The sequence below is a fragment of the Coregonus clupeaformis genome, unplaced genomic scaffold, assembly GCF_020615455.1.
Source record: "Coregonus clupeaformis isolate EN_2021a unplaced genomic scaffold, ASM2061545v1 scaf1199, whole genome shotgun sequence".
Classification (NCBI taxonomy): domain Eukaryota; kingdom Metazoa; phylum Chordata; class Actinopteri; order Salmoniformes; family Salmonidae; genus Coregonus; species Coregonus clupeaformis.
Window position 1 is genome coordinate 5,025 of NW_025534653.1, and position 27,985 is coordinate 33,009.

A 27,985-nucleotide genomic window follows, 5' to 3' on the forward strand; every position below is an offset into this window, starting at 1 on the left:
TAGCTGGGGTCTCCACAGAGCCCCCTGGTCCTGCCTACAGATAGCTGAGTAGTCAGCCAAGTCTCTATGGTGTCTCCCACGGGGGTCTCTCTTCCCTCTCTGGCTGTCCTGGAGGATGGATGGATGAACTGGGCTCGATGACCATGTGAAATGTGTTGTACCTGAAGTAGCGAACTGTCATCAGAAAGAGCTGAGCACCACTGGGAGAGAGGAGAGACTGCTGAGCACACAGCTTTCATAAACATCTATGAACAAACAGGCATGCAAACCGCAAACAGCCAACAGCTAACAGCCAACTTACATCTATAGCTTCTAAAATAAAGCTGTGCCATTATTACTAATATCCATCAATACCTTGAATAAATGCATACACACACGCGTGTAAACACAAACAACAGTATCAACAGCCTTACATTACTCAAAACAACAACCGTACAAGAGTCTACATCTCAACTGCAGTCACACCAACACACAGCATTGCTTGTTTCAGTAAATGGCATTTCATTGCTCCAGTCTGTTTGTGTGGGTTGTGACTAACAACAACAGCTATTTCTGTTGAAGGAGGATTTCCTTCAAGTAAATGTTGATGTTTGCATGTCTGCTCCAAGGACAGTAAGTCTCCATGAGTCCATATGAGTGTCTGTCTAAGACATGTCTATGTCCCTACGGCCAGTGTCTTCAGTAGTGGTAGAAGGCCTATTCCCCTGTGGACTGCTCTACCTACATTAGGGTTAACATAGGCTAAGGTAGCCCTTTCCTGCAGTCAATTACCAAAAGCACAATCTATGGCCTCATGGGTGGAATATTATTAATATTTTTCATAATTAGTAAAGATTTTTTTTAAAATTAAACAACGAAAATCCGGTGTTTCTATGTCAAATGGTTTTGTTATATTTCAGTCTTCTGTGATGTATATAAAGTGTAATATTATGATGCAAACTCAAAATTGAATACATTTCAACTCTATATCTGACATAGTACAGGTGTCTTTTTTTTTTCAAGCCCAAAACCATGTGTGTGAGGTGTATATGTTTGTTTCGAAGTAGATTTGTTTAAGACTACCAAGAATCCCTCTGTGTGACCCTGATTTAGCCCACTGCAGTAAAAAGGTTTTTAAGTCAGAGAGAGATGGAGAGAGAGAGAGGGTATTCTCAGATGGACTACACTAGTGTCACCAGGTTAAAACAGGCTAAGTTAGCATCACCTATCTGTCATGTACTGTATCGTCTTCCTCAAGGTTCTGATGTGTCCATCTAACAAGACTACAAGGGTGTACAGTAGCTAGAGTATGTGGTCAAGTTGCTCTAATACTGAGAAAGTAAAAGGAGGTAGTCAAACACTATCGCTCTGATGTAATGCTCTTATACTGAGACTACATCATTTCTGCTCTTAATGTCAGAGAAAGATTGAGAGAGAGAGGCGATTGAGAGATGTAGAGGTGGAGAGAGAGATGTTTTTACTACGTTTAAAAAAATACCTTTAATGGCCAATTTAAGGCACAAACTTTACATCATTGTAATTGACGTAAAAAGTAAAAACCAAGCCCCCCTCTTCGTCCACTGTACATAAAACCCCCTGATTCCCAACACCTCAGCCGAGCCCGCACCAGCCTCAGCAGCATAGCTCTGTATAGTAGCCTCAGCAGCATAGCTCTATATAGTAGCCTCAGCAGCATAGCTCTATATAGTAGCCTCAGCAGCATAGCTCTGTATAGTAGCCCCAGCAGCATAGCTCTGTATAGTAGCCCCAGCAGCATAGCTCTATATAGTAGCCTCAGCAGCATAGCTCTGTATAGTAGCCCCAGCAGCATAGCTCTGTATAGTAGCCTCAGCAGCATAGCTCTGTATAGTAGCCCCAGCAGCATAGCTCTGTATAGTAGCCTCAGCAGCATAGCTCTATATAGTAGCCCCAGCAGCATAGCTCTATATAGTAGCCTCAGCAGCATAGCTCTGTATAGTAGCCCCAGCAGCATAGCTCTATATAGTAGCCTCAGCAGCATAGCTCTATATAGTAGCCTCAGCAGCATAGCTCTATATAGTAGCCCCAGCAGCATAGCTCTATATAGTAGCCTCAGCAGCATAGCTCTATATAGTAGCCCCAGCAGCATAGCTCTATATAGTAGCCCCAGCAGCATAGCTCTATATAGTAGCCTCAGCAGCATAGCTCTATATAGTAGCCCCAGCAGCATAGCTCTATATAGTAGCCCCAGCAGCATAGCTCTATATAGTAGCCCCAGCAGCATAGCTCTGTATAGTAGCCTCAGCAGCATAGCTCTGTATAGTAGCCTCAGCAGCATAGCTCTATATAGTAGCCCCAGCAGCATAGCTCTGTATAGTAGCCCCAGCAGCATAGCTCTATATAGTAGCCCCAGCAGCATAGCTCTGTATAGTAGCCCCAGCAGCATAGCTCTATATAGTAGCCCCAGCAGCATAGCTCTATATAGTAGCCCCAGCAGCATAGCTCTGTATAGTAGCCCCAGCAGCATAGCTCTATATAGTAGCCCCAGCAGCATAGCTCTGTATAGTAGCCCCAGCAGCATAGCTCTGTATAGTAGCCCCAGCAACATAGCTCTGTATAGTAGCCCCAGCAACATAGCTCTGTATAGTAGCCCCAGCAGCATAGCTCTGTATAGTAGCCCCAGCAGCATAGCTCTGTATAGTAGCCCCAGCAACATAGCTCTGTATAGTAGCCCCAGCAGCATAGCTCTATATAGTAGCCCCAGCAGCATAGCTCTGTATAGTAGCCCCAGCAACATAGCTCTGTATAGTAGCCCCAGCAACATAGCTCTGTATAGTAGCCCCAGCAGCATAGCTCTATATAGTAGCCCCAGCAGCATAGCTCTAGGGTCCGTACAACCCACCCCTGCATCTGATGCTTCCTGTTTTCCATACTGCCATCTTCGCCTGCACCAACAAGTAAGTAGCTAAACAGTCCCTCTGCCTGTTCACTACCCTGAACCTAGGCCCTCCAACGTATAGGTCTAGTGTCAGCCCCAAGCCTAGCCCTGTACGCCACCCACCCCGGACAGAAAACTGCCCTGCCAGTCAGGAACAAATACAAAACAAATGTCCTCCTCCCCACAAAAAAAACACCACACGATCCGTGAATAATCCTTCACTGTAGATCAGCAGTACTCTTCTCTATGGAGGCTTATACAGGGAGAGAGAGAGAGAGAGAGAGAGAGTGGGGTAACTTTACATCACATATCTGTCATGGCCCCTCTCCTGTCCCTAATGATAAGGTCAGAGATGTGGATGACACGCGTGTTTACTGGAATGTAGCTTCATGTACATGTGATATACAGTATTTTTATTTGTTTCAATTCAGCACTTTATGGTTACTGCATGCTGACCTCTTTTAATATAAGATAAGATAGTACTTTATTAATTGATAGTACTTTATTCATGTATAGTACTTTATTCATTTAAAGTACTTTATTATTCTGTTAGTCTTTAGATCCACTGGGATTTCAGAAGTTTCTGAATCCATCACATTGTGTTTAACGTCATGACTCGTAATCGGTCTCCCAATTCCTCTGTAATTCCCACACTTATGACTTTCCCAAAGAGGCCGAGCTCAGAATTCTGAGGGTGTTACCTCGATCCCTCTATCCTTCTATCCCTGTATCCCTCTATCTCTCTATCCCTGTATCCGAGTTTGGGATCTAAAGCAGGGATAAAGGGATGGAGACGGAGGGAAGGAGAGAGATAGATAGAGTTGTCTTCCGGGAGTCTCCTGTCAGGTTAGAGGGAGTTAGACGTGCCTTAGAGAGCTCCTGTTCTACCTCCCCAGATTAACTACAGATTATCAGATTAACACACAGAGACCAGTCAAAGATTAGACCAGAGGAGATGTGTTTAGCCTGAGCATCCAGTGCTCCCCTGGAGTCCTAATGGAGACATTGGATTGAACACACACACACACACACACACACACACACACACACACACACACAAATGCAGGCACAGGCACACATTAACACACACACACGTGCGCATACACACGCACACACATACACACACACTCACACACACACACACACTCAAATGGAGACATGAATACACAGCTGGGGGCTTCAAAGCATGATGTTTTATCCTGACTTGAGGATGTACATGGGGGCTCAGGGGAAGTGGGTTTAGGAGACATACACATACATGCATTACACACACACACATAGGTGGATTGTGGCGGGATGTAGAGAGGAGTGTGTGAGGAGTCCACTGGGACACACTCTAAACCCTTCGACAGAGGCACAGATCACCTTTTATCTCCTAATGTAGGTTTTCACACGCTCTAATGTATACATCTCTTCTTCTCCTCCTTTCTTCCTCTCTCTTCCCCTCTCCCCCAGGTCTCCGGTTGAGTTTCAGAACGCGAGCGTCAGACGGCCTGCTCCTCTGTGCTGTGTCTCCTGGAAACCAAGAGGAGTACCTGGCTCTGCAGATCCACAATGGACGCCCCTACTTCCTGTTTGACCCACAGGTAATAAACTACAAATATGTCCATCTTTCCTGTTTCACCCATAGGTAACATACTACAAACATGTCCGTCCTTCCGGTTTGACCCACAGGCAAACTACAAACATGGCCGTTGCAGATTAAAGTACCCTCAACCTTCACATTTCAGATGTTTCTTCTAGGTGTGATACTATAGAATAGATAGCCAGTATATTATTTGTGTATCAAAAAATATGTATATCCCAATAACTGTTGTCTGATACTAGATGGTTTAGTATGAGGGAAAAAACTGATTACTGAGGAACGTAAAGAGATTTCCAGTCTGATTTCCAGGTTTCCAGTTGAGTCACTGATGATTTTCAAATTCCTGTGACTTATTAAATCCGCATTGTGTTCCATGTGGGGAACATTATGACTTATTCATCTGATAAATCCTATTGGTGGGGGGAACATTATGAATTCTTCATCTGATAAATCCTATCGTTGGGGGGAACATTATGACTTCTTCATCTGATAAATCCTATCGTTGGGGGGAACATTATGACTTCTTCATCTGATAAATCCAATCGTTGTTGGGAACATTATGACTTCTTCATCTGATAAATCCAATCGTTGGGGGGAACTTTATGACTTCTTCATCTGATAAATCCAATCGTTGGGGGGAACATTATGACTTCTTCATCTGATAAATCCAATCGTTGTTGGGAACATTATGACTTCTTCATCTGATAAATCCAATCGTTGGGGGAAACATTATGACTTCTTCATCTGATAAATCCTATCGTTGGGGGGAACATTATGACTTCTTCATCTGATAAATCCAATCGTTGTTGGGAACATTATGACTTCTTCATCTGATAAATCCTATCGTTGGAACATTATGACTTCTTCATCTGATAAATCCTATCGTTGGGGGGAACATTATGACTTCTTCATCTGATAAATCCAATCGTTGTTGGGAACATTATGACTTCTTCATCTGATAAATCCAATCGTTGGGGGGAACATTATGACTTCTTCATCTGATAAATCAAATCGTTGGGGGGAACATTATGACTTCTTCATCTGATAAATCAAATCGTTGGGGGGAACATTATGACTTCTTCATCTGATAAATCCAATCGTTGGGGGGAACATTATGACTTCTTCATCTGATAAATCCAATCGTTGGGGGGAACATTATGACTTCTTCATCTGATAAATCCAATCGTTGGGGGGAACATTATAACTTCTTCAACTGATAAATCGTATCGGCAACCTCCTCTTTTTTTCTTCATTCAAGAGAAACATTCAAAGTGTGTCAGCCTCCAATTAACTCCTTCCCTGCAGTCACGGCACATGCATACCAATCCCTAGCTAATTAGGCTACAGCCACACACACGCATATACACACACTCTCGACTCAATTGCTCTTATGATGAAAGCGATGATGGCAGACGATTTCACGCGAGTGTCCGTCAGACCACCAACTGTCTTTCCTCCCCAATAACCACCCTCACACACACACACACACACACACGATCGCACACACACACACTCAATAAGGACCTCTTCCTCCAGCTCCGCAGCAGCATTCCCAAACACATTTAGTTAGGCTAGTTTGGTAATTAACACTAGGAGTGGTGTCGCAGTCGATTAATGTCCCCTGATAGCTCCCCCATTAGTTCCCCCATTAGCCAATTCAACAGGCCTAATGGGATTACCACCACGGGGGACCTAATTTGGCGTGACACAGGAAACTGGTATGCTCCCCCCACCACCACCACACACACACACTTTCTAATGATGGAATGAATGAGCATTTTATGAAACACAGTCTCATAGAGGGATGTTTAGCTACTGTAGTGTTAGAGCTATCACTAATCATGCCTCTCCTCTCCTCTCGAGTTACAGTTGTCTTTTTAAACACTGGTTAGGGAGCACTGGGTATCTGTGTGGAATATGACACACACACCCCCCGCCCCCAGCCATACAGTAGCTATATATGATTTAGGCCGGGATTGTTGACAAATGAAAAGGTAATTTATGTTTGAGTGTGTTTACTTAAAATAACGTTCTACGCATTGCAATGCACTTGATGACAATGTGCCTTTGATTGAATCCCGGCCTTGCTCTTAACTGAATGTTATAGCAAGTAACAAAGAGGAGTATGTTTTTAACAGAAGTCCACAATAGGGATAGGCATGTACATTCACATTATTTTACTCGAATAATGTAATGAAAAATCGAATCTATTTTTAGAACACAAGGCCCGCACTGTAAAAAAAATATGTGCGCATTTATCAATATGCCAACAGTGCGCAACAATGTCTAATTTATCATAACCATTACAGAAATCAAATCCTAATTGCTAAATTGCCCCATATATATTCAGTCAATAAAAAAAACAAGTGTCACTTAAGATGAATTTATTGAAACCGAAATATCAACTGGTTATATTATATCATGGAACACAATCTTCTTGTAGAAGCCTATGGCTGTGCAATGGCATAGCCTTGTTTTGTTAATTTAGCAGACAATGCGCTCTTATTTCCCGAACCCTTATCACAGTCAAGACACACCTATTTTATAGTAAAAAAAACATGATGTAATATAACAGAATAAAATAAAATAAAATATTTTTCCAAATGTTTTTTTGTTGCCATTGTGAAGTGATGCGCATCTCCAGTCTGGAACAGTTATTCTGAGTAATCATTTGAAACAGGGCTCAATTTGGTGAGTTGAAAGAAGAAGAAAAGATGTAGGGGTACAAACCAAAATCTGTCTTCTTTTCGATATAGACGTTCAATTTAGTTTATTCTGCCTGTTGTTTGGATTAACAATTCCTCATTGCATGGTGATGAATTACGGCCACGACATCTGTTTGGTGAGTAGGCCTTGGCTTAATGATTCTGATGAAAATACGCTCTATTGTCTTTATCAAACTAATGTTTTTGCATATTTTCAGTGTGGAACCTGTCTATGTTTAGGGGGGTTATAGCCTAGGCTAACCAATTCTAAATGGCACTAGCAGTTCGTTAAGTAGCCTTAAGCGGAAAATATACTGGACGCAATTATTCCAAAACTCCAGTTCGTTGTTGGAACACATATTTCCCTACTACAATCAAGAAGTCCATTTGGAATTTATGATAAAACTGTAATTATTTAGCAAGGAATGTAGCTTGTGTATCCCATCAGTTAGATATGTTTTTATAGGCATTTTTTTCAAGTATGCCTAACAGGAACATGTTAGCACTCAGCACTCAGCACGCGTGTGTAGAGGGAGCAGTCGGAACACAATTTAGTGAGTGACACGGAGGGGAAAGGGAATTTAGGGAGAAGAACTGTGTGATGTTTGGTTTGGTAAAAAATTTTTTGTGCCCCTTAAATACAAATGGAACACTAGAGTTAAAGCAAATGAACGTTGTCTTCAAGACAAAACATTTTCGAGACACATTTTCACTTGCCTGTTCGGGCAGCCATAATGCACATTCCACCAGATAGTTTTACAGTATTTGGAGAGAAAAAACCTCCTGCTTAAAGATAAATTTTAGATGTCCGTTCGAGTACTTGATTACACATGCCCATCCCTAGTACACAAGATCAAGCTTTTCCGGTCAATGTTCAATAAAAGTCTAGGGTGCCAATGAGGCATGCGTTTTAAGTATGTAACATATGTAAACGAAACAATATGTCATTAGAATCTGGGTCAACATGACAAGATAATGATCTGACTAATGTTGTTATTAATACATGTAAATAACACACACCCACACACACACAGTAAATATACTCTGGCATGTGCAACGAGCGTTTGACAGCATTCTCTGTGTCAGTGTGATAAAGGTGCTAAGCAGGGAAGATCCACAAACAGCATGTATACAATATAGCCTCAAAGAAAAACCTGCACACTGCTCTTGCCAGTATGACTTAAGATTATTAAACACATCGGCCTCTGTGGTCAGTGACAGTATAGCCTAACACAAAGACACAGAGAAGGGTTCTAGTTGAGTCAGTTAGGAGGTCCTTTTTATGCTTCCTGATAGTGAGAGAGAATGAATAAATAAATACATGAATAATGGGAAAGTGACCGTGTGTGTGTGTGTGCATGCGGTCATGTGTGTATTTGTTTGTGTGTGGTAACCCACCCTAACAAAGTAAATTCCCTGTGTTCTCTATACGGTAAGAGATTGGGTTCAACCCCCCAAGGTTGCCAGGGCTGACTCCCCTAATGGCAGCCTTATGTGTGGGGCAGCACTTTGGATAAGTGCTCTTTATCTGGCAACCGGAAGTGGGCATAGCTATCTCCATCAGCTTTCACTCCCAAATACACTTTATTAAAGAGAGAGGGGGCGGTGGGGCACACGCACACACACACATACACACCTAACCCCTTTCTCTATTATTCCAGAGAAGGCAGAGTTGGATTCATCGGTTCTAGAAGGAGTGTTTAGTAGTGTTGCACGGTATAACAAAACTACTTTTTATAGTTTCGGTACTAACATTTTTGTTACTTCTGTCAAATGTGTCTCACGTCATATACAGATTGAGAGGATCGAGTCTGTGTAGTAATTTGTCTGAATCTAAACTAGCCAGATTACTTGTGCTTGTGCATGCAGCTGACACAGCGCAAGCCACTTTTGAGAAGCAAGTGAGAGGAGAGAGAAAAATGCAGACAGCATGGCTTCTTCTTCTTCTTCTTTTCCAACTAAAACATCATACCTCAACGCCCGCAGCTTGTTGACAAAAACTGGCTGCAGAAGCAAACTGTGGGAATACTTTGATTACAGAGCAGATGATGAGGACCAGCCCACCGAAACAACTAAACAAAATGTGTTCCAAAGCAGTGCAAGGGAGGTTTAGTTCCAAAACGACATAAAAAACAATTTTACATATGACATTTGCATTGCAATGTTGTCGTTATTCTACTAAATTTGAATTGTTTTTGAGTGACAATGACATGAACATATATTCAGCATGACATTCATGTGAGCATTATAATATCATTACACAACACAAAAGTCATGTGTAATGCACTCATAACTTGACAGCAATATACACTACCGTTCAAAAATGTGTCACTTAGAAATGTCCTTGTTTTCCATGAAAACATACATGAAATGAGTTTGAATAGGACATATAGCAAAATGAATAGGACATGTAGACATTGACAAGGTTAGAAATAACGATTTTTAATTGAAATAATAATTGTGTCCTTCAAACTTTGCTTTCGTGAAAGAATCCTCCATTTGCAGCAATTACAGCCTTGCAGACCTTTGGCATTCAAGTTGTCAATTTGTTGAGGTAATCTGAAGAGATTTCACCCCATGCTTCCTGAAGCACCTCCCACAAATTGGATTGGCTTGATGGGCACTTCTTACTTACCATACGGTCAAGCTGCTCCCACAACAGTGTCACGCCCTGACGTATAGAACTCTTGTTAGTTGAGTCAGGGTTTGGAAGTTCTATGTTATTATTTCTATGTTTACGATCTAGGTATTGTATTTCTATGTTTGGCCGGGTGTGATTCCCAATCAGAGACATCTGTCGCTCGTTGTCTCTGATTGGGGATCATACTTAAGTAGTCTGTTTGCCTACCTTAGTTGTGGGATCTTGTTCCGTGTTTAGGCTTGTATGTGTATAGCCTGAGGACTTCACGTTACGTTTTTTATTGTTTTGTTGTATGTTTATTTGAGTTAAATAAACATGTTCGCATACCACGCTGCACCTTGGTCTGACCCGTCTCTCAACGATCATGACAGAAGATCCCACCAAACGAGGACCAAGCAGTGTGCCCAGGAGCAGCAGACACCCTGGACACAGGTGGGGAAGAGTTTTTGGACATGGGAGGAGATTTTGGCAGGTAAAGGACCCTGGGCGAAGGAGGAGGCCCAGGCAGGAGAGGAACACAGAAGGCGCCGGCCGAGGAGGAAGCCCGAGAGACAGCCCCAATAAAAAATGTTTGGGGGGGCTAAAAGGGCGGTCGGGGATCGATAGAGAAGAGCCCCGACCACTGCACTCGTGGGGGCTCAAGGAGGAGTCCTCACTGGAGGAGGACTGGGCATGGAGAGTAAAAGACTGGTACAGTTGGAGATCTCTAACGACAGTTCCCCGTCCGGTACACCTCGTGCCTGCGTCTCGCACCAAGCTAGTGGTGCGTGTTCACAGTCCGGTACGGCCCGTGCCTGCTCCTCGCACCAGACCAGTGGTGCGTGTTCCCAGTCCGGTACGGCCCGTGCCTGCTCCTCGCTTCAAACCAGTGGTGCGTGTCGCCAGCCCGGTACGCCCCGTACCTGCTCCCCGCACCAGGCCAGTGGTGCGTGTTCCCAGTCCGGTACGGCCCGTGCCTGCTCCTCGCACCAGACCAGTGATGCGCGTCCCCAGTCCGTCCCGGTCCGTTCCTGCTCCTCGCACCAGACCTGTGGTGCGTGTTCCCAGTCCAGTACGGCCCGTCCCTGCTCCTCGCACCAAACCAGTGGTGCGTGTCTCCAGCCCGGTACGCCCCGTACCTGCTCCCCGCACCAGGCCAGTGGTGCGTGTCTCCAGTCCGGCCCGGCCCGTGCCTGCACCTTGCACCAAGCCAGTGGTGCATGTTCCCAGTCCGGTACGGCCCGTGCCTGCTCCTCGCACCAGACCAGTGGTGCGCGTCCCCAGTCCGGCCTGGCCCGTTCCTGCTCCTCGCACCAGACCTGTGGTGCGTGTCTCCAGTCCGGCCCAGCCCGTTCCTGCTCCTCGCACCAAGCCAGTAGTGTGTGTTCCCAGTCCAGTACGGCCCGTCCCTGCTCCTCGCACCAAACCAGTGGTGCGTGTCGCCAGCCCGGTACGCCCCATACCTGCTCCCCGCACCAAGCCAGGGGTGCATGTTCCCAGTCCAGTACGGCCCGTCCCTGCTCCTCGCACCAAACCAGTGGTGCGTGTCGCCAGCCCGGTACGCCCCATTCCTGCTCCCCGCACCAAGCCAGTGGTGCGTGTTCCCAATCCAGTACGGCCCGTCCCTGCTCCTCGCACCAAACCAGTGGTGCGTGTTGCCAGCCCGGTATGCCCCGTACCTGCTCCCCGCACTATGCCAGTGGTGCGTGTCTCCAGTCCGGCCCGGCCCGTGCCTGCACCTCGCACCAAGCCAGTGGTGCGTGTTCCCAGTCCGGTACGGCCCGTGCCTGCTCCTCGCATCAGACCAGTGGTGCGCGTCCCCAGTCCGGCCCGGCCCCCTCCTGCTCCTCGCACCAGACCAGTGGTGCGTGTTCCCAGTCCGGCCCGGCCCGTTCCTGCTCCTCGCACCAAGCCAGTGGTGCGTGTTCCCAGTCCGGCACGGCCCGTGCCCGTTCCACCGGTGCCTGGTCCAACACCGGTCAGCTGCTCCACTCCTGGGTCAGAGCAGTCCGCTCCATCGGTGCCCAGTCCAGCTCCGGTTAGCGGATCCACTCTGGAGCCAGAGCAGTCTGCTCCATCGGTGCCCGGTCCAGCTCCGGTCAGCGGTTCCACTCCGGGGTCAGAGCAGTCCGCTCCACCGGTGACCAGTCCAGCTCCGGTCAGCGGATCCATTCCGGAGCCAGAGCAGTCCGCTCCACCGGTGCCCAGTCCAGCTCCGGTCAGCGGGTCCACTCCGGAGCCAGAGCAGTCCGCTCCACTTGGGACCAGTTCAGCTCCGGTCAGCGGCTCCACTTCAGACCCAGAAGTCAGCCCCTCTCCAGGGTCGGGGCCTCCCACACCAGGGTCCAGACAGGGCTTGGTGCATCGCGGGAGGATTACCCTGTTATGTCAGGTTTGTGCGGTCGGAGTCCACACCTTTGGTGTGGAAGTTCTATGTTATTATTTCTATGTTTACGATCTAGGTATTGTATTTCTATGTTTGGCCGGGTGTGATTCCCAATCAGAGACAGCTGTCGCTCATTGTCTCTGATTGGGGATCATACTTAAGTAGCCTGTTTGCCTACCTTAGTTGTGGGATCTTGTTCCGTGTTTAGGCTTGTATGTGTATAGCCTGAGGACTTCATGTTACATTGTTTATTGTTTTGTTGTATGTTTATTTGAGTTAAATAAACATGTTCGCATACCACGCTGCACCTTGGTCTGACCCGTCTCTCAACGATCGTGACAAACAGCTCAATAGGGTTGAGATCCGGTGACTGTGCTGGCCACTCCATTATAGACAAAATACCAGCTGACTGCTTCTTCCCTAAATAGTTATTGGAGCTGTGCTTTGGGTCATTGTCCTGTTGTAGGAGAACATTGGCTCCAATCAAGCACCGTCCACAGGGTATGGCATGGTGTTGCAAAATGGAGTGATAGCCTTCCTTCTTCAAGATCCCTTTTACCCTGTACAAATCTCCCACTTTACCACCACCAAAGCACCCCCAGACCATCACATTGCCTCCACCATGCTTGACAGATGGCATCAAGCACTCCTCCAGCATCTTTTCATTTGGTCTGCGTCTCACAAATGTTCTTCTTTGTGATCCGAACACCTCAAACTTTGATTCGTCTGTCCATAACACTTTTTTTCCAATCTTCCTCTGTCCAGTGTCTGTGTTAATCTTTTATTTTTATTGGCCAGTCTGAGATATGGCTTTTTCTTTGCAACTCTGCCTAGAAGGTCAGCATCCCGGAGTCGCCTCTTCATTGTTGACGTTGAGACTGGTGTTTTGCGGGTACTATTTAATGAAGCTGCCAGTTGAGGACCTGTGAGGCATCTGTTTCTCAAACTAGACACTAATGTATTTGTCCTCTTGCTCAGTTGTGCACCGGGGCCTCCCACTCCTCTTTCTATTCTGGTTAGAGCCAGTTTGCACTGTTCTGTGAAGGGATTAGTACACAGCGTTGTATGAGATCTTCAGTTTCTTGGCAATTTCTCACATGGAATAGCCTTAATTTCTCAGATCAAGAATAGACTGACGAGTTTCAGAAGAAAATTATTTGCTTCTGGCCATTTTGAGCCTGTAATCGAAACCACAATTGCTGATGCTCCAGATACTCAACTAGTCTCAAGAAGGCCAGTTGTATTGCTTCTTTAATCAGCACAACAGCTTTCAGCTCTGCTAGCATAATTGCAAAAGGGTTTTCTAATGATCAATTAGCCTTTTAAAATGATCAACTTGGATTAGCAAACACAACGTGCCATTGGAACACAAGACTGATGGTTGCTGATAATCGGCCTCTGTACGCCTATGTAGATATTCCATAAAAAATCAGCTGTTTCCAGCTACAATAGCAATTTACAACATTAACAATGTCTACACTGTATTTCTGATCAATTTGATGTTATTTTAATGGACAAAAAAATTGCTTTTCTTTCGAAAACAAGGACATTTCTAAGTGACCCCAAACTTTTGAACGGTAGTGTATTTCAACTATATCGCGTTTGTCTGGGCTTGCTAGCAGTAGCCACTAGCCAGCCAGCAGCCATGGGTGGAGCATTGCACCCTGGGAAGTGAAATGCACTCTGGGAATCATAGTATGCTGTGTAAAATCCATTGTATTTCTATGCCATGTAAACTATTGCAATATAGAATCTTTAGAAATTAGCTTCAAAGTGTTTTTATGATGTTTTGGACCTAAACTATTTGTTTAATACATACAATTATACTGAACAAAAATATAAACCCAACATGCAACAATTTCAAAGATTTTACTGAGTTACAGTTCATGCAAGGAAATCAGTCAATTCAAATACATTTATTAGGCCCTAATCTATGGATTTCACATGATTGGGCAGGGTCGCAGCCATGGGTGCCACCCACTGGGGAGCCAGGCCCAGCCAATCAGAATTAGTTTTTCTCCACAAAAGGGCTTTATTACTGACAGAAATACACCTCAGTTTCATCAGCTGTCCGGATGGCTGGTCTCAGATGATCCCGCAGGTGAAGAAGCCAGATGTGGAGGTCCTGGGCTGGCGTGGTTACACATGATCTGTGGTTGTGAGGCCAGTTGGATGTACTGCCAAATTCTCTAAAACGACGTTGGAGGTGGCTTATGGTAGAGAAATGAACATTTAATTATATGGCAACAGCTTTGGTGGACATTCCAGCAGTCAGCATGCCAATTGCACGGTTCCTCAAAACCTGAGACATCTGTGGCATTATGTTGTGTGACAAAACTGCACATTTTAGAGTGGCCTTTTATTGTCCCCAGCACAAGGTTCACCTGTGTAATGATCATGCTGTTTAATCAGCTTCTTGATATGCCACACCTGTCAGGTGGATGGATTATCTTGGCAAAGGAGAAATGCTCACTAACAGGGATGTAAACATTTGAGAAAAAAACGCTTTTTGTGCGTATGGTATATATATGGAATCTTATATTTCAGCTCATGAAACATGGGATCAACACTTTACATGTTGCGTTTAAATTTTTGTTCAGTATATTTAGCTGTAATTAGTAATTAATCATAGGTCTAATTCATGTAATTTGACCCAATATTATGACCATAGATGAGCAAATTAACCCTGATACAGTATGTATCAAATAACATTTTAAAACAGTGTATATGTAATTGTAAAATAATTTTGGCTGCTCTGAGTATGGTTTTGCATGAGGAAAATTGAAGTTGTTCTTCTGTTATTTAATGCAGTGTTTTATTTTTGAATATCGAATATCATTTTGGTATTGAGTATTGTTTCGGTATGGAGTGTCATGATACTAAACCTTGTATCGGTATCAAAGTAAAAAATCTGGTATCGTTATAATAATAGTGTTTAGTGTATAAAGGCCATACACACTCACAGACACACACACACACACACACACACACACACACACACACACACACACACACACACACACGGTTTGGCCCTATAGGTAATGAAATTGAGCCCTAGACCCAGCCAAGCAGCCCAGCAGATGGACAGAGAGACTGAAGAGGCTTTTTGGGAGTATGACAGAATTGACCCCTCTGATCTCACAGGACCTTAATGAAACCTCCTGAAAGGAGGGAGGAAAGGAGGGAGGGACAGAAGGAAAGAGAGTGAAAGGAGGGATGGATAAAGAGAGATATTAGAAAAGACACAGGACAGATTTTGACAGTGTAAAATATCAACTCTAGTATTAGAGTGTATTATTCCCATTAGTTGAAGCAGCATACATACAAAACATGAAAACTGTATATGCCCAGCAATACAATCGCATTATCTGACACGGTCCCAACTGGTTTAGAAAGAGCTGAGTTTCTGAAGTTATACAATCTGGTATGACAACAACACAGCTTCAATATGCCTCACCCAGAGAGAGAGAGGCTTTTCCATGCCAATACTAGTCATTACAGTATTAATTGTATTAATATATTATTATCCTTATCATTATTATTGCTTTAACAGTCTAGTAGGCCTATATTCCTGTCTTATTTGGTCATCCTTGCTATATGTTTGCTTTGACAATGTAAGTTTTTTACTTTCCATGTCAATAAAGTATATTGAATTGAATAGAAAATTGAGAGAAGGAGACAGAGGGAGGAGACGGAGAGACAGACAGAGAGACAGAGGGAGGAGACGGAGAGACAGACAGAGACAGAGGGAGGAGACGGAGAGACAGACAGAGACAGAGGGAGGAGACGGAGAGACAGACAGAGAGAGAGGGAGGAGACGGAGAGACAGACAGAGACAGAGGGAGGAGACGGAGAGACAGACAGAGAGAGAGGGAGGAGACGGAGAGACAGACAGAGACAGAGGGAGGAGACGGAGAGACAGACAGAGAGACAGAGGGAGGAGACGGAGAGACAGACAGAGACAGAGGGAGGAGACGGAGAGACAGACAGAGAGACAGAGGGAGGAGACGGAGAGACAGACAGAGACAGAGGGAGGAGACAGAGAGACAGACAGAGACAGAGGGAGGAGACGGAGAGACATACAGAGAGAGAGGGAGGAGACGGAGAGAGAGAGCGGGGGAGAGGGAGGAGACAGAGGGAGGAGACAGAGAGGCAGAAGGAGGGGACGGGGTGAGAGACAGCGGGAGGAGACAGAGAGACAGAGAGAGGGGACGGAGAGAGAGAGAGGGGGAGACAGAGGGAGGAGACAGAGAGACAGACAGAGAGACAGAGGGAGGGGAGGGAGAGAGAGAGAGGGCGACAGAGAGACAGAGGGAGGGGAGGGAGAGAGAGAGAGGGCGACAGAGAGACAGAGGGAGGGGACGGAGAGAGAGAGGGAGACAGAGGGAGGAGACAGAGAGTCAGAGGGAGGGGACGGAGAGAGAGAGGGAGACAGAGGAAGGAGACAGAGAGATAGAGGTAGGGGACGGAGAGAGAGAGAGGGGGAGACAGAGGGAGGAGACAGAGACACAGAGGGAGGGGACAGAGAGAGAGAGAGGGGGAGACAGATGGAGGAGACAGAGAGAGAGACAGAGAGAGGAGACGGAGAGACAGAGGGAGGGGACGGAGAGAGAGAAAGGGAGACAGAGGGGGAGACAGAGAGACAGAGGGAGGGGACGGAGAGAGAGAGAGAGGGGGAGACAGAGGGAGGAGACAGAGACAGAGGGAGGGGACGGTAGAGAGAGAGGGGGAGACAGATGGAGGAGACAGAGAAAGAGACAGAGGGAGGAGACGGAGAGAGAGAGAGGGGGAGAGGGAGAGAGACGATAAGAGAGAGAGGGAGAGACAGAGAGGGAGGAGACAGAGAGACAGACAGAGAGACAGAGGGAGGAGACGGAGAGAGAGAGAGGGGGAGAGAGATGGAAAGAGAGAGAGGTAGAGAGAGAGAGTTTGTCCCGTCCTCGCCCCGTCCTGTCCTGTCCTGTTGTGGTGGGTGTTGTTAAGTAGACATGTGTGCTGTCTACTGGGTAGTAAAGGTGTCAGGATGCTGATATACCTTGGCATTCATACATATATTGATCTCATCATTAAATCTTCATCACACAGCAAAATGCACCGCTTTGTTGTGGGTGGGTGTGTGTGTGTGTGCGCCTCTTCTCTCTCTGCAGAGTGCCCATCTCGCCTGCTAAGTGCCGATACTGATGATGCCATGCATACTTCAGAAGAAATCACGCACGCACACGCACACACACACACACACAGACACACACAGACAGACAGACAAACAAACACACACACACACACACTCACACACACACACACACACAGACAGACAGACAGACAGACATTTACATTTACATTTTAGTCATTTAGCAGACGCTCTTATCCAGAGCGACTTACAGTTAGTGAGTGCATACATTTTTCATACTACAGACAGACAGACAAACACACACACACATGGCCAAGTGTAGGTGTGTATGTGACTTCTCTGTCTCCTCTCCCAGGGCTGGGCAGTGGGAGTGGGAGTGGAGGGTGACGGGGGAAGGAGCTACAACGATGGCCAGTGGCACAGCGTCATGGCAACCAGGAAACAGGCTGTGGGAACGATCATTGTGGATGATCAATACCAAGGTAACACTCACTGTGGTTAGGAATGTCATATTCACCGTGTGTGTGTGTGTTTTAAGCCCAGGCTCTCCTGGGTTCAATTGAGGTATTATCCAGGTTAATCTGATCACCGTCTGTGTGATTAGAAACATTTGAATACTCTAGCTCTGCACTTCCTCTCCGCTCCTCCTCTTCCTCTCCGCTCCTCCTCCTCTTCCTCTCCGCTCCTCCTCCTCCTCTTCTTCTCTTCTCCTCCTCTTCCTCTCTTCTCCTCCTCTTCCTCTCCGCTCCTCCTCCTCCTCCTCTCCCTCTCCTCTACTCAACCTGCACTCATACGGACCACAGGAACCCAGTAAACTGAGTATGTGTGTGTTGGTCTCTCTCTGTTTGTCTCATTCTCTCTGATTATGTGTTCTACAGTGGAGCTAAATTCACCTTGTACATAACATGGTTATATAGCCTCATATATCACAAGAGAATATGTATGCTGTTAATGATACGCTTCTGTCCCTAACTCTTCTCTCTCCTTCCTTCCTTCCCTCCCTCCCTCCCTCCCTCCCTCATCTAGGTAATGCATCAGCCTCCAGCGGTAGTACCATTATAGGGGAGAACACAGGGGTGTTCATCGGGGGGCTACCAGAGGACTTCACTCTACTCAGACAAGACTCAGGTAGGTACACTCACAATCACACATAATTGGTTTGTTCCTAGTGAAATACTGTAATAAGGAAACATTGTAGGAATTGGAATGACATAAAAGTCTCTCTCTCTCTCTCTCTCTCTCTCTCTCTCTCTCTCTCTCTCTCTCTCTCTCTCTCTCTCTCTCTCTCTCTCTCTCTCTTTCTCTCTCACACACTCACACCCTCCTCTCTCGCCCCTCTCTCGCTCTCTCTCTCTCTAGGCGATGCTCAGTTGGTACAACAGGCGTTCTCTGGTTGCCTTAGAGACGTGCAGGTGAAGATGATTGACAACCCCTCTGAGGTGTGGCAGCCTCTTGATTGGTCCAGAGCCACAGAGAGGGTGGTGGCCTATGAGAGCTGGGAGGGATGCCCCGCCCACACAGAGGAGGGGGCCCACTTCTTGGGACAAGGTAGCAACAAAGACCGTTTAGAACTAAGAGGCCTCACTCTCTAGTGACTTCCTGGTTTGAAGAAGAAAATCATGTTAAAGTCATTTTTAGTGAAATCTTGATATCCTCTATTATCTTTGTAACTGGCCAGTGAGGTTTGTTAAAAATACAGTATAACTGAGCAAAGACAGTAAGAATCAAGAGACTTGTTAGCGTTATGTTGTATTGTCGTATATACTTGAATGTGTGTGTGTGTGTGTCCTGTGTTAGGGTTTCTAGAGTTGAGTAAAGAGGTGTTCAGTGGAGGAGAAGACTTTGACATCTCCTTTGAGTTCAGGACGGACCAACTTAACGCTCTACTGCTGTTCTCCTACAACACACACACCTCTGATTATATACTGGTAAGTACACACACACACACACCCACACACACACACACACACACACACACACACACACACACACACACACACACACACACACACACACACACTAACCTCTCTTCTCTGTCCCAGGCTGAGTTGGAAGGAGGTATGCTGTCATTGGTTCTATCCTGGCGTGGTCACATGACCGAGCTGAGCATGTGGGCGGGGCTTAGCTACTGCGACGGGGGCTGGAACCAACTCTCATTGGTCAAACAGGGAGCTGTTATCTCAGCCTCCATCAATGATTGGTCAGAACAGCTGAGGGAGGTGGCAGGGGGGGAGTTAGGGGTGGACTCACCCCTCTACCTGGGAGGAGTGCCTCCTGAACTAAACCATGGAGCTCTGGTTAGCCACAGTCACAGACATGGTGAGAACTCACACACACACACACCTAGCTCACCTCTACCTCCCCCATCTCACCCCCACCTTCTCTCCTCTCCTGGGAAGGTCTGGGAGGGTGTGTGAGGGGTGTAACAATTCGGAGTGGTCCCATTACCGGTTCCGGTGGTGTACCGGATATTTCTGCCGTTAGTCTGTCTGCCGCCACCCGCCGCTCTGTTAGGATCAATCTGGATGGCTGCCCAGCAACCGACAGCATCTTCTATTGCCGTGGCAATGACTCTGTACTGGTGTACACGGGCCGAGAGACACAGGCCAGTGACCTGGGAGTACAGCCTTTTACAGGTAACACACCTACTGACACACACACCCAGGCACACACACACACAGACAGATGGACACACAGACACGTTGATAAGATGGCGCCGTACTGCATTGCCGCTGCTCCAACCTAACTTTATCTAAGACTGATAAATAGCTTATAAAATATCTAGGACTATCTGAGTTAACCTTGTATCCTTGTTGACCTTATCAACCTTTTATTTTTTGTTTTGCACTATCTCTATGGACACTCACAGGGCCCTACACACTCACACACACACTCACTCCATCATCTTCTCACTCACGCATAATATGCATATACATTTATACTGAGTCTACACACACGCACACCCACTCACATACAAGCTGCTGCTACTCTGTTTATCTTATGTCCTGTTGCCTAGTCACCTTACCCCTATACATATCTACCTCCATCACTCCAGTATCCCTGCACATTGTAAATATGGTATTTGAACTGACCCTGTATATAGTATGCTTACTTACTTAGTTATTGTGTTCTTCATATTTCTTCGTATTTCTTGTGTGTTTTTTCTAGTATTACATTGTTATTGATTATTGTATTGTTGGGTTTTGAGTTTGCAAGAAAGGCATTTCACTGTAATTGTGCATGTGACATTAAAACTTGATGTCACATGCACGCGCATGCACGCGCGCACACACACACACACACACACACACACACACACACACACACACACACACACACACACACACACACACACACACACACACACACACACACACACACACACACACACATACACCCTAAACCAGACAGTCCAGTGACCCCATGAAGACAGAGCAGAGGTCCGAACAGTCACGTCCATACACTATGTTCTCTCCATCAGCACTATTCTAGAAGTGGACAAAGACTCAGCAAGCAGCTTCCCTAATGTGCTTTACTGGTTCTGTGTAAATATAGATGGACCACTTTCTATAGGCCTTCATACCCCTGTCTGTCTGTCTACCTACCTACCTACCCCTGTCTCTGTCTGTCTGTCTGTCTGTCTGTCTGTCTGTTTGTTTCTCTCTCTCTCTCTCTCTCTCTCTCTCTCTCTCTCTCTCTCTCTCTGTCTCTCTGTCTGTCTGTCTGTCTCTGTCTGTCTGTCTACCTACCTACCTACCTACCTACCTACCTACCTACCTACCTACCTACCTACCCCCTGTCTGTCTGTCTGTTTGTTTCTCTCTCTCTCTCTCTCTCTCTCTCTCTCTCTCTCTCTCTCTCTCTCTCTCTCTCTCTCTCTCTCTCTCTCTCTCTCTCTCTCTCTCTCTCTCTCTCTCTCTCTCTCTCTCTCTCTCTCTCTCTCTCTCTCTCTCTCTTTCTCTGTCTGTCTGTCTGTCTGTCTGTCTGAACAGAATATAGCAGCACAGCAGAGATTCAGCTACTACCTGCCTGGTGTTCCATAGCATCACTGTCCGTCCTTAGTCACACAGTTAGATCACGTGTTTGTGTGTGTAATCTTGAATATGTGATGATTTTACGTGTGTGTGTGCGTCTGTCTGTGTACATGCGTGTGTGTGTGTGCACGTTTCTGTGTGTGCGCACTTGTCTGTGTGTGTATATGTGTAGAGTACCTGTACAGGGTGGTGGCATCGGGAGAGGGGGGATGGACCACAGGACCCTGGGAACGTGGGCGCAGCCGGGAAACAGGTAACACTCACCTGGAACACTATGTTCATGTCTGGTAGGATGTGTGACACTCAGAGATCAGAGAGAGAGAGGGGGGGGGGGAACAAGGGGGGGTAGAGAGAGAGAGACAGAGTGATAGACAGAGAGAAGAGAGAGATACAGAGTGATAGACAGTGACAAGAGAGAGAGAGAGGGGGGAGAGAAGGGGGGTAGAGAGAGACAGAGACAGAGTGATAGAGAGAAGAGAGAGACAGAGTGATAGACAGAGAGAAGAGAGCAGAAAAAGAGAGAAAGACAGAGCAGAGAAAACAAGACAGAGATAATATAACAATACACATTACAACAACAGCCTTTACCTCCTTCTCTCTCTCTCTCTCTCTCTCTCTCTCAATTCAATTCAATTCAATTTAAGGGCTTTATTGGCATGGGAAACATGTGTTAACATTGCCAAAGCAAGTGAAGTAGATAGTAAACAAAAGTGAAATAAACAATAAATATTAACAGTAAACATTACACTCAGAAGTTTCAAAAGAATAAAGACATTTCAAATGTCATAGTATGTATATATACAGTGTTGTAACAATGTGCAAATAGTTAAAGTACAAATGGGAAAATAAATAAACATAAATATGGGTTGTATTTACAATGGTGTTTGTTCTTCACTGGTTGCCCTTTTCTTGTGGCAACAGGTCACAAATCTTGCAGCTGTGATGGCACACTGTGGTTTTTCACCCAGTAGATAAGGGAGTTTATCAAAATTGGGTTTGTTTTCGAATTCTTTGTGGATCGCTGTAATCTGAGGGAAATATGTGTCTCTAATATGGTCATACATTTGGCAGGAGGTTAGGAAGTGCAGCTCAGTTTCCACCTCATTTTGTGGGCAGTGTGCACATAGCCTGGCTTCTCTTGAGAGCCAGGTCTGCCTACGGCGGCCTTTCTCAATAGCAAGGCTATGCTCACTGAGTCTGTACATAGTCAAAGCTTTCCTTAAATTTGGGTCAGTCACAGTGGTCAGGTATTCTGCCACTGTGTACTCTCTGTTTAGGGCCAAATAGCATTCTAGTTTGCTCTGTTTTTTTGTTTGTTCTTTCCAATGTGTCAAGTAATTCTCTTTTTGTTTTCTCATGATTTGGTTGGGTCTAGTTGTGTTGTTGTTGTTGTTGTCCTGGGGCTGTGTGGGGTCTGTTTGTGTTTGTGAACAGAGCCCCAGGACAAGCTTACTTAGGGGACTCTTCTCCAAGTTCATCTCTCTGTAGGTGATGGCTTTGTTATGGAAGGTTTGGGAATCGCTTCCTTTTAAGTGGTTATAGAATTTAACGGCTCTTTTCTGGATTTTGATAATTAGCGGGTATTGGCCTAATTCTGCTCTGCATGCATTATTTGGTGTTTTACATTGTACACGGAGGATGTTTTTGCAGAATTCTGCATGCAGAGTCTCAATTTGGTGTTTGTCCCATTTTGTGAATTCTTGGTTGGTGAGCGGACCCCAGACCTCAGAACCATAAAGGGCAATGGGTTCTATAACTGATTCAAGTATTTTTAGCCAGATCCTAATTGGTATGTCAAATTTTATGTTCCTTTTGATGGCATAGAAGGCCCTTCTTGCCTTGTCTCTCAGATCTCTCTCTCTCTCTCTCTCTCTCTCTCTCTCTCTCTCTCTCTCTCTCTCTCTCTCTCTCTCTCTCTCTCTCTCTCTCTCTCTCTCTTCCTCTCCGGTAGACCTCCCTGTTATTAGTTAGTGTCATAGTTTTCAGGCGTGCCCATTCTCCATCCTGCTGTTAGCAGGCCAGTATGTGTTCCAGTCACCCAGATGAGATGGAGAGGCCTGATATCTTATCATATGTTCCTCTGCCACAGCAGTCCTGTCACACACACTGGGAGCTGCTCACTATCTCGCTCACTACAACACCCAGACAAATAAACGTGTTTGTGTGGCTGGGGGGTATTGTGTGTGTGTGTGTGTGTGTGTGTGTGTGTGCCTACGTTTACATGGCAGAATAGGGTGAATTCAGGGCCATATATACAACATATAACACACATTATACAAATCCTACAATTACATCATGATAAATCATATGAGTGATATTGCCCATGTTAACTGAGATTGATAATCCTTGTATAGGGAGACACCAGAGGATTTCCCTTTTACTCTGGTATTTCTGTTAAAGACTGTTGACCTGGGATGACCTGCTACGTTACTGTTACATCACATAGGGCTCCTGCTATGTCTCTCCCTGCCTTGCCAACCATCATCATTAATACTGGGAGAGAGAGGGAGGAAGAGAGGGGGTAATAGGGAGCGAGAGGCAGGGAGGAGGAGGAGAGAGGGGCAGAGAGGCTGATTGCTGTGAAATATGGTCTATGTATTAAATTAGGGCTGAAAAAGTTACAACTCTAATAAATTGTATTTATGCTAATGGTTAGATATGATTTAGTGGCTCTATTAAAGTGAAGAATATGTGGGCTGCTTTTCTTTAGGCTGACACTCTCTCCTTCTCTCACCCTCTCTCTTAATTTCTCTTCTCTCTTTCCCACCCTTTTTTTGTTTTATCTCTCTCCCTAAATGTCCTTTTTCTCTTCTTTCTTTGTCTTTTTTTATCCTCTCCCTCTCTCTCTCTCTCTCTTTCTCTCTCTCTCTCTCTCTCTCTCTCTCTCTTTCTCTCTCTTTCTCTCTCTTTCTCTCTCTCTCTCTCTCTCTCTCTCTCTCTCTCTCTCTCTCTCTCTCTCTCTCTCTCTCTCTCTCTCTCTCTCTCTCTCTCTCTCTCTCTCTACTCTCTCTCTGTCTCTCTGTCTCTCTCTCTCTCTCTCTCTCTCTCTCTCTCTCTCTCTCTCTCTCTCTCTCTCTCTCTCTCTCTCTCTCTCTCTCTCTCTCGCTCTCTCTCTCTCTCTCTCTCTCTCTCTCTCTCTCTCTCTCTCTCTTGCTCTCCCTCTCTCTCCCTCTCCCTCTCTCCCCCCTTTCTCTCTCCAGTCCCCCAGAGTGTTGCCCCTCCCTCTAGTCTCCAGAGTGGGAGTGGCTTCAGTGTCCAGGTGAGCTGGGCCCCACCCCTCCAGGTGAGAGGAGTGATTGATAGGTACGAGCTGAGGGCCTACGACCTGGATCATCCTGACTCAACACCTGTTACTGCCTCCTACCTGTCAACTGGTAACCACACAAGTAAGACACACACACACTTGCATAAATGCATACATGCACAGAGGCACGCACACACACACGGTAGGAGGCAGTAAGGCGATAAGGCCGTCCTAATTTATGATGGTCCTGACATCCGACGCAGAATTACTCTGACAGATAAAAACAGAGGAAGCAAATGAGTGTGTAATGGGAGTAGAGTGGGGCTAGGGCCTAATTGAATTAAAAGACGGGTGAGTGAGAAGAGAGGGAGAGAGAGCGAGAGAGAGAAAGAGAGAGACACCTGGCCAATTGCAGCACGGCAGAGAGGCAGTTTAGCGCCAGTAGTCCCGCAGCCCAGTCAACACGACAGCCATCTATCCGGCACGAGCAAGCCAGAGAGCCACTCAGAGATCTCCCACTTCCTCCCTCCCTCTCTTCCTCCCCTCGACCCCTTCACACAGCCTGCCTGCCTGAGTCTCTTCTCCTCTGGTATGAATACATCTAGAGAGAGGAGAGGGCACTCCCCTGGGGGAATACCCTGGAAAACCAGAGAAAGATGGGCGGGGGGGGGTTGATGAATGCAGGAATGAGAGGAGGAGCGGAGGAGAAGAAGAAGGGAGTAATGGTGTAGCAGGAGTGACTCCCTCTCTCTCTACTGCTCTCTTTCTGCTATATATCTCTACCTTCTTATTTCATCCCTCTCTCCCTTCTCCCCTTTCCCTTTCCCTGCCCCCCCCCCCTCTCTCTCTCTTCAATGTGTGAGTAATGTGCTAGATATCAGTATTTGATAATAAAGCTGGTGCCTATTAAGAGAAGTGATGGTTATGTTATGCTGCGTTTGGAAAGCCTACACATTAACACCACTCTAGTCTGCACAGAAGAGGAGGAAGGCTTGAAATATGGAAAAGAAAAGGGTGACACTTGCCTCCCTGTCCCCTTGTCCTCTCTCTCTCTCTCTCTCTCACTCTCTCTCGCTTGCTCTCTCTCTCTCTTTGATTTGCTGTGCCTATTTCTCTCTTTCTTTCTCTCTCTCTCTCTCTCTCTCTCTCTCTCTGCTCTCTCTCTCTCTCTCTCTCTCTCTCGCTCTCCCTCTCTCTCTCTCTCTCTTTGATTTGCTCTGCCTATTTCCTTCACTCTCATTCTCTGTCTCTCTGTCTAGGCCTGTTGGAGGGTCTGACTCCGTTTACACGCTACGTTGTCACGGTTACAGCGTGCACCCGGGCTGGCTGTACCGAGAGTCCCCGTGATGACAGTAGAGATGGAGATGGGGGGTGGAGCATCAACACTCGGGAAGAGGGTACAATACACACACACACACACACACACACACACACACACACACACACACACACACACACACACACACACACACACACACACACACACACTCCTCTAATGAATGTTAAAACCAGGATGAAGCGTGTACAGTGAAGGCCATCTGAAATGGGCTGGATCCATTTAACTAGAACCACTATGCTCTTTCTTAATGACACATTGCACTAAGACTGTAATCACTCCATCGCTTAGGAGGAGGCTGTTCGAATGGCTGTGTGTGTTTGTGTGGACGGAGGGCTGTGTATAAGAATATAGCAGCTGGGTGTGTATAGAGTGTATAAGAATGTGAGTTGTGGATGGTTAGATTAGGCTCCAGGGGTCACTTAGGGTTAAGGAGTGAGTGTGTTCTCATAAATGTACTGGCCAGTATGTAGGTGTGGTTTTTGAGTGAAGTGTGGACTAGTAAAATCTAGTTATTACTGTCCAAAGAAGGTGGTTTGGTAGGAGTTTGCACTATTCAGTAAGTAGGTTAAGTTTGTTGGTCAGTGAAGGTGGTTGAATTGGAGTATGAGCTAGTTAGTGAATGAGTATGTAATAGTTAAGGAGTGAGTGAGTGTCAGTTAATGAATAAGTGTGTATATGTTGAATGGTGGTTCAATAGTACTGCATACATGTAGATAAGGTTTCTAAGCATTAGGGGGGAGGGGAATGGCAGAGTGGTATAGAGAGATGAATGCAGCACTAGCATTAATGGGCTGCATCTTTAATACCTCTAATACTGATCGATGTCCTCTTTAATTGCTCTTCCATTGTTCAGGCTGCAGGCCTGTCATTACAGCAGGCAGCTAGAGAAGATTAATTAATTAATGCCTTCCTTTACCCAGGGATCTAGTCCTGTGTAGCTCAGTTGGTAGAGCATGGCGCCTGCAACGCCAGAGATGTAGGTTTGATTCCCACGGGGGACCAGTATGAAAATGAATGCTCTCACTAAACTGTAAGTTGCTCTGGATAAGAGCGTCTGCTAAATGACTAAAATGTAAATGGGTCACCACTCTGGTGGTGGGGGGAGGATGCGAGAAGATTGGACAGTAGAGAGGATAAAATCAAGAATCAAACACTGCATTAAGAAATATTTCACACTTTTCTTTTCAGAGAGCGGTGGAGAGAAAGACAGAACAAGAGGGAAAGAGGACACCAGAGAGAGAGAGAGGGAGAGAGGGAGAGAGGGGAGAGGCTGAAACAAACAGTGGGAATAAAGACAGAATAATTGATTATACCCCTCCCTCTGATGGTCTGAAAAAGCTGGCTGCTCTCTCTCTCTCTCTCTCTCTCTCTCTCTCTCTCTCTCTCTCTCTCTCTCTCTCTCTCTCTCTCTCTCTCTCTCTCTCTCTCTCTCTCTCTCTCTCTCTCTCTCTCTCTCTCTCTCTCTCTCTCTCCTCTTTCCCTCTAATATGGTACCTATCTCATAGTGGTAGAGGGTAGAGCTAAAGCACCAGCACAGCGTCACACGGCTGAGTAATCCTCTAGCGTCTAGCTAACACTGAGTTTGGAGCAGGCAGGTAGAGGGGCAGCCTTGGTGGGGGGTCCTGAGCCCTCCGCGGCTGTACAGTGAGCTATGCAGGCAGCTTTTCAGGCCGTCATCCATTAATCTAGGTTGAGCTAAATAGCCTTGTTTAAGAGCTAATATGACGGTAGGGGTCAGTGTGCAGTAGGAAAATCAATTTGAAGTGGATGTGATTTAAAAAAGTGAGATTATACAGTGCCTTGTAAAAGTATTCATCCCCCTTGCCGTTTTTTCCCTATTTTGTTGCATTACAACCTGTAATTTAAATGGATTTTTATTTGGATTTAATGTAATGGACATACACAAAATAGTCCAAATTGGTGAAGTGAAATGAAAAAAATTACTTGTTTCAATAAATTAGAAAAAATAAATAACAGAAAAGTGGTGCGTGCATATGTATTCACCCCCTTTGCTATGAAGCCCCTAAATAAGATCTTTGTTTGTTAAA

General features: G+C 45.9%; 1 protein-coding gene across 1 annotated transcript in view; it reads left to right on the forward strand.

Annotated features, from left to right (window-relative positions):
- Positions 1-4,351: 4,351 nt before the first annotated feature.
- LOC123486424 (usherin-like) overlaps positions 4,352-27,985 on the forward strand; it is a gene marked incomplete at its 5' end in the record, with an annotated part of 64,384 nt that continues 40,750 nt past the window's right edge. The window contains 10 exons of the mRNA XM_045217731.1: positions 4,352-4,482; positions 17,676-17,802; positions 18,347-18,448; positions 18,680-18,868; positions 19,118-19,248; positions 19,363-19,639; positions 19,720-19,956; positions 21,527-21,607; positions 24,555-24,740; positions 25,858-25,995. Of these exons, the coding sequence (XP_045073666.1) occupies positions 4,352-4,482; positions 17,676-17,802; positions 18,347-18,448; positions 18,680-18,868; positions 19,118-19,248; positions 19,363-19,639; positions 19,720-19,956; positions 21,527-21,607; positions 24,555-24,740; positions 25,858-25,995 (1,599 nt within the window). The remainder of the gene's footprint in view (positions 4,483-17,675; positions 17,803-18,346; positions 18,449-18,679; positions 18,869-19,117; positions 19,249-19,362; positions 19,640-19,719; positions 19,957-21,526; positions 21,608-24,554; positions 24,741-25,857; positions 25,996-27,985) is intronic.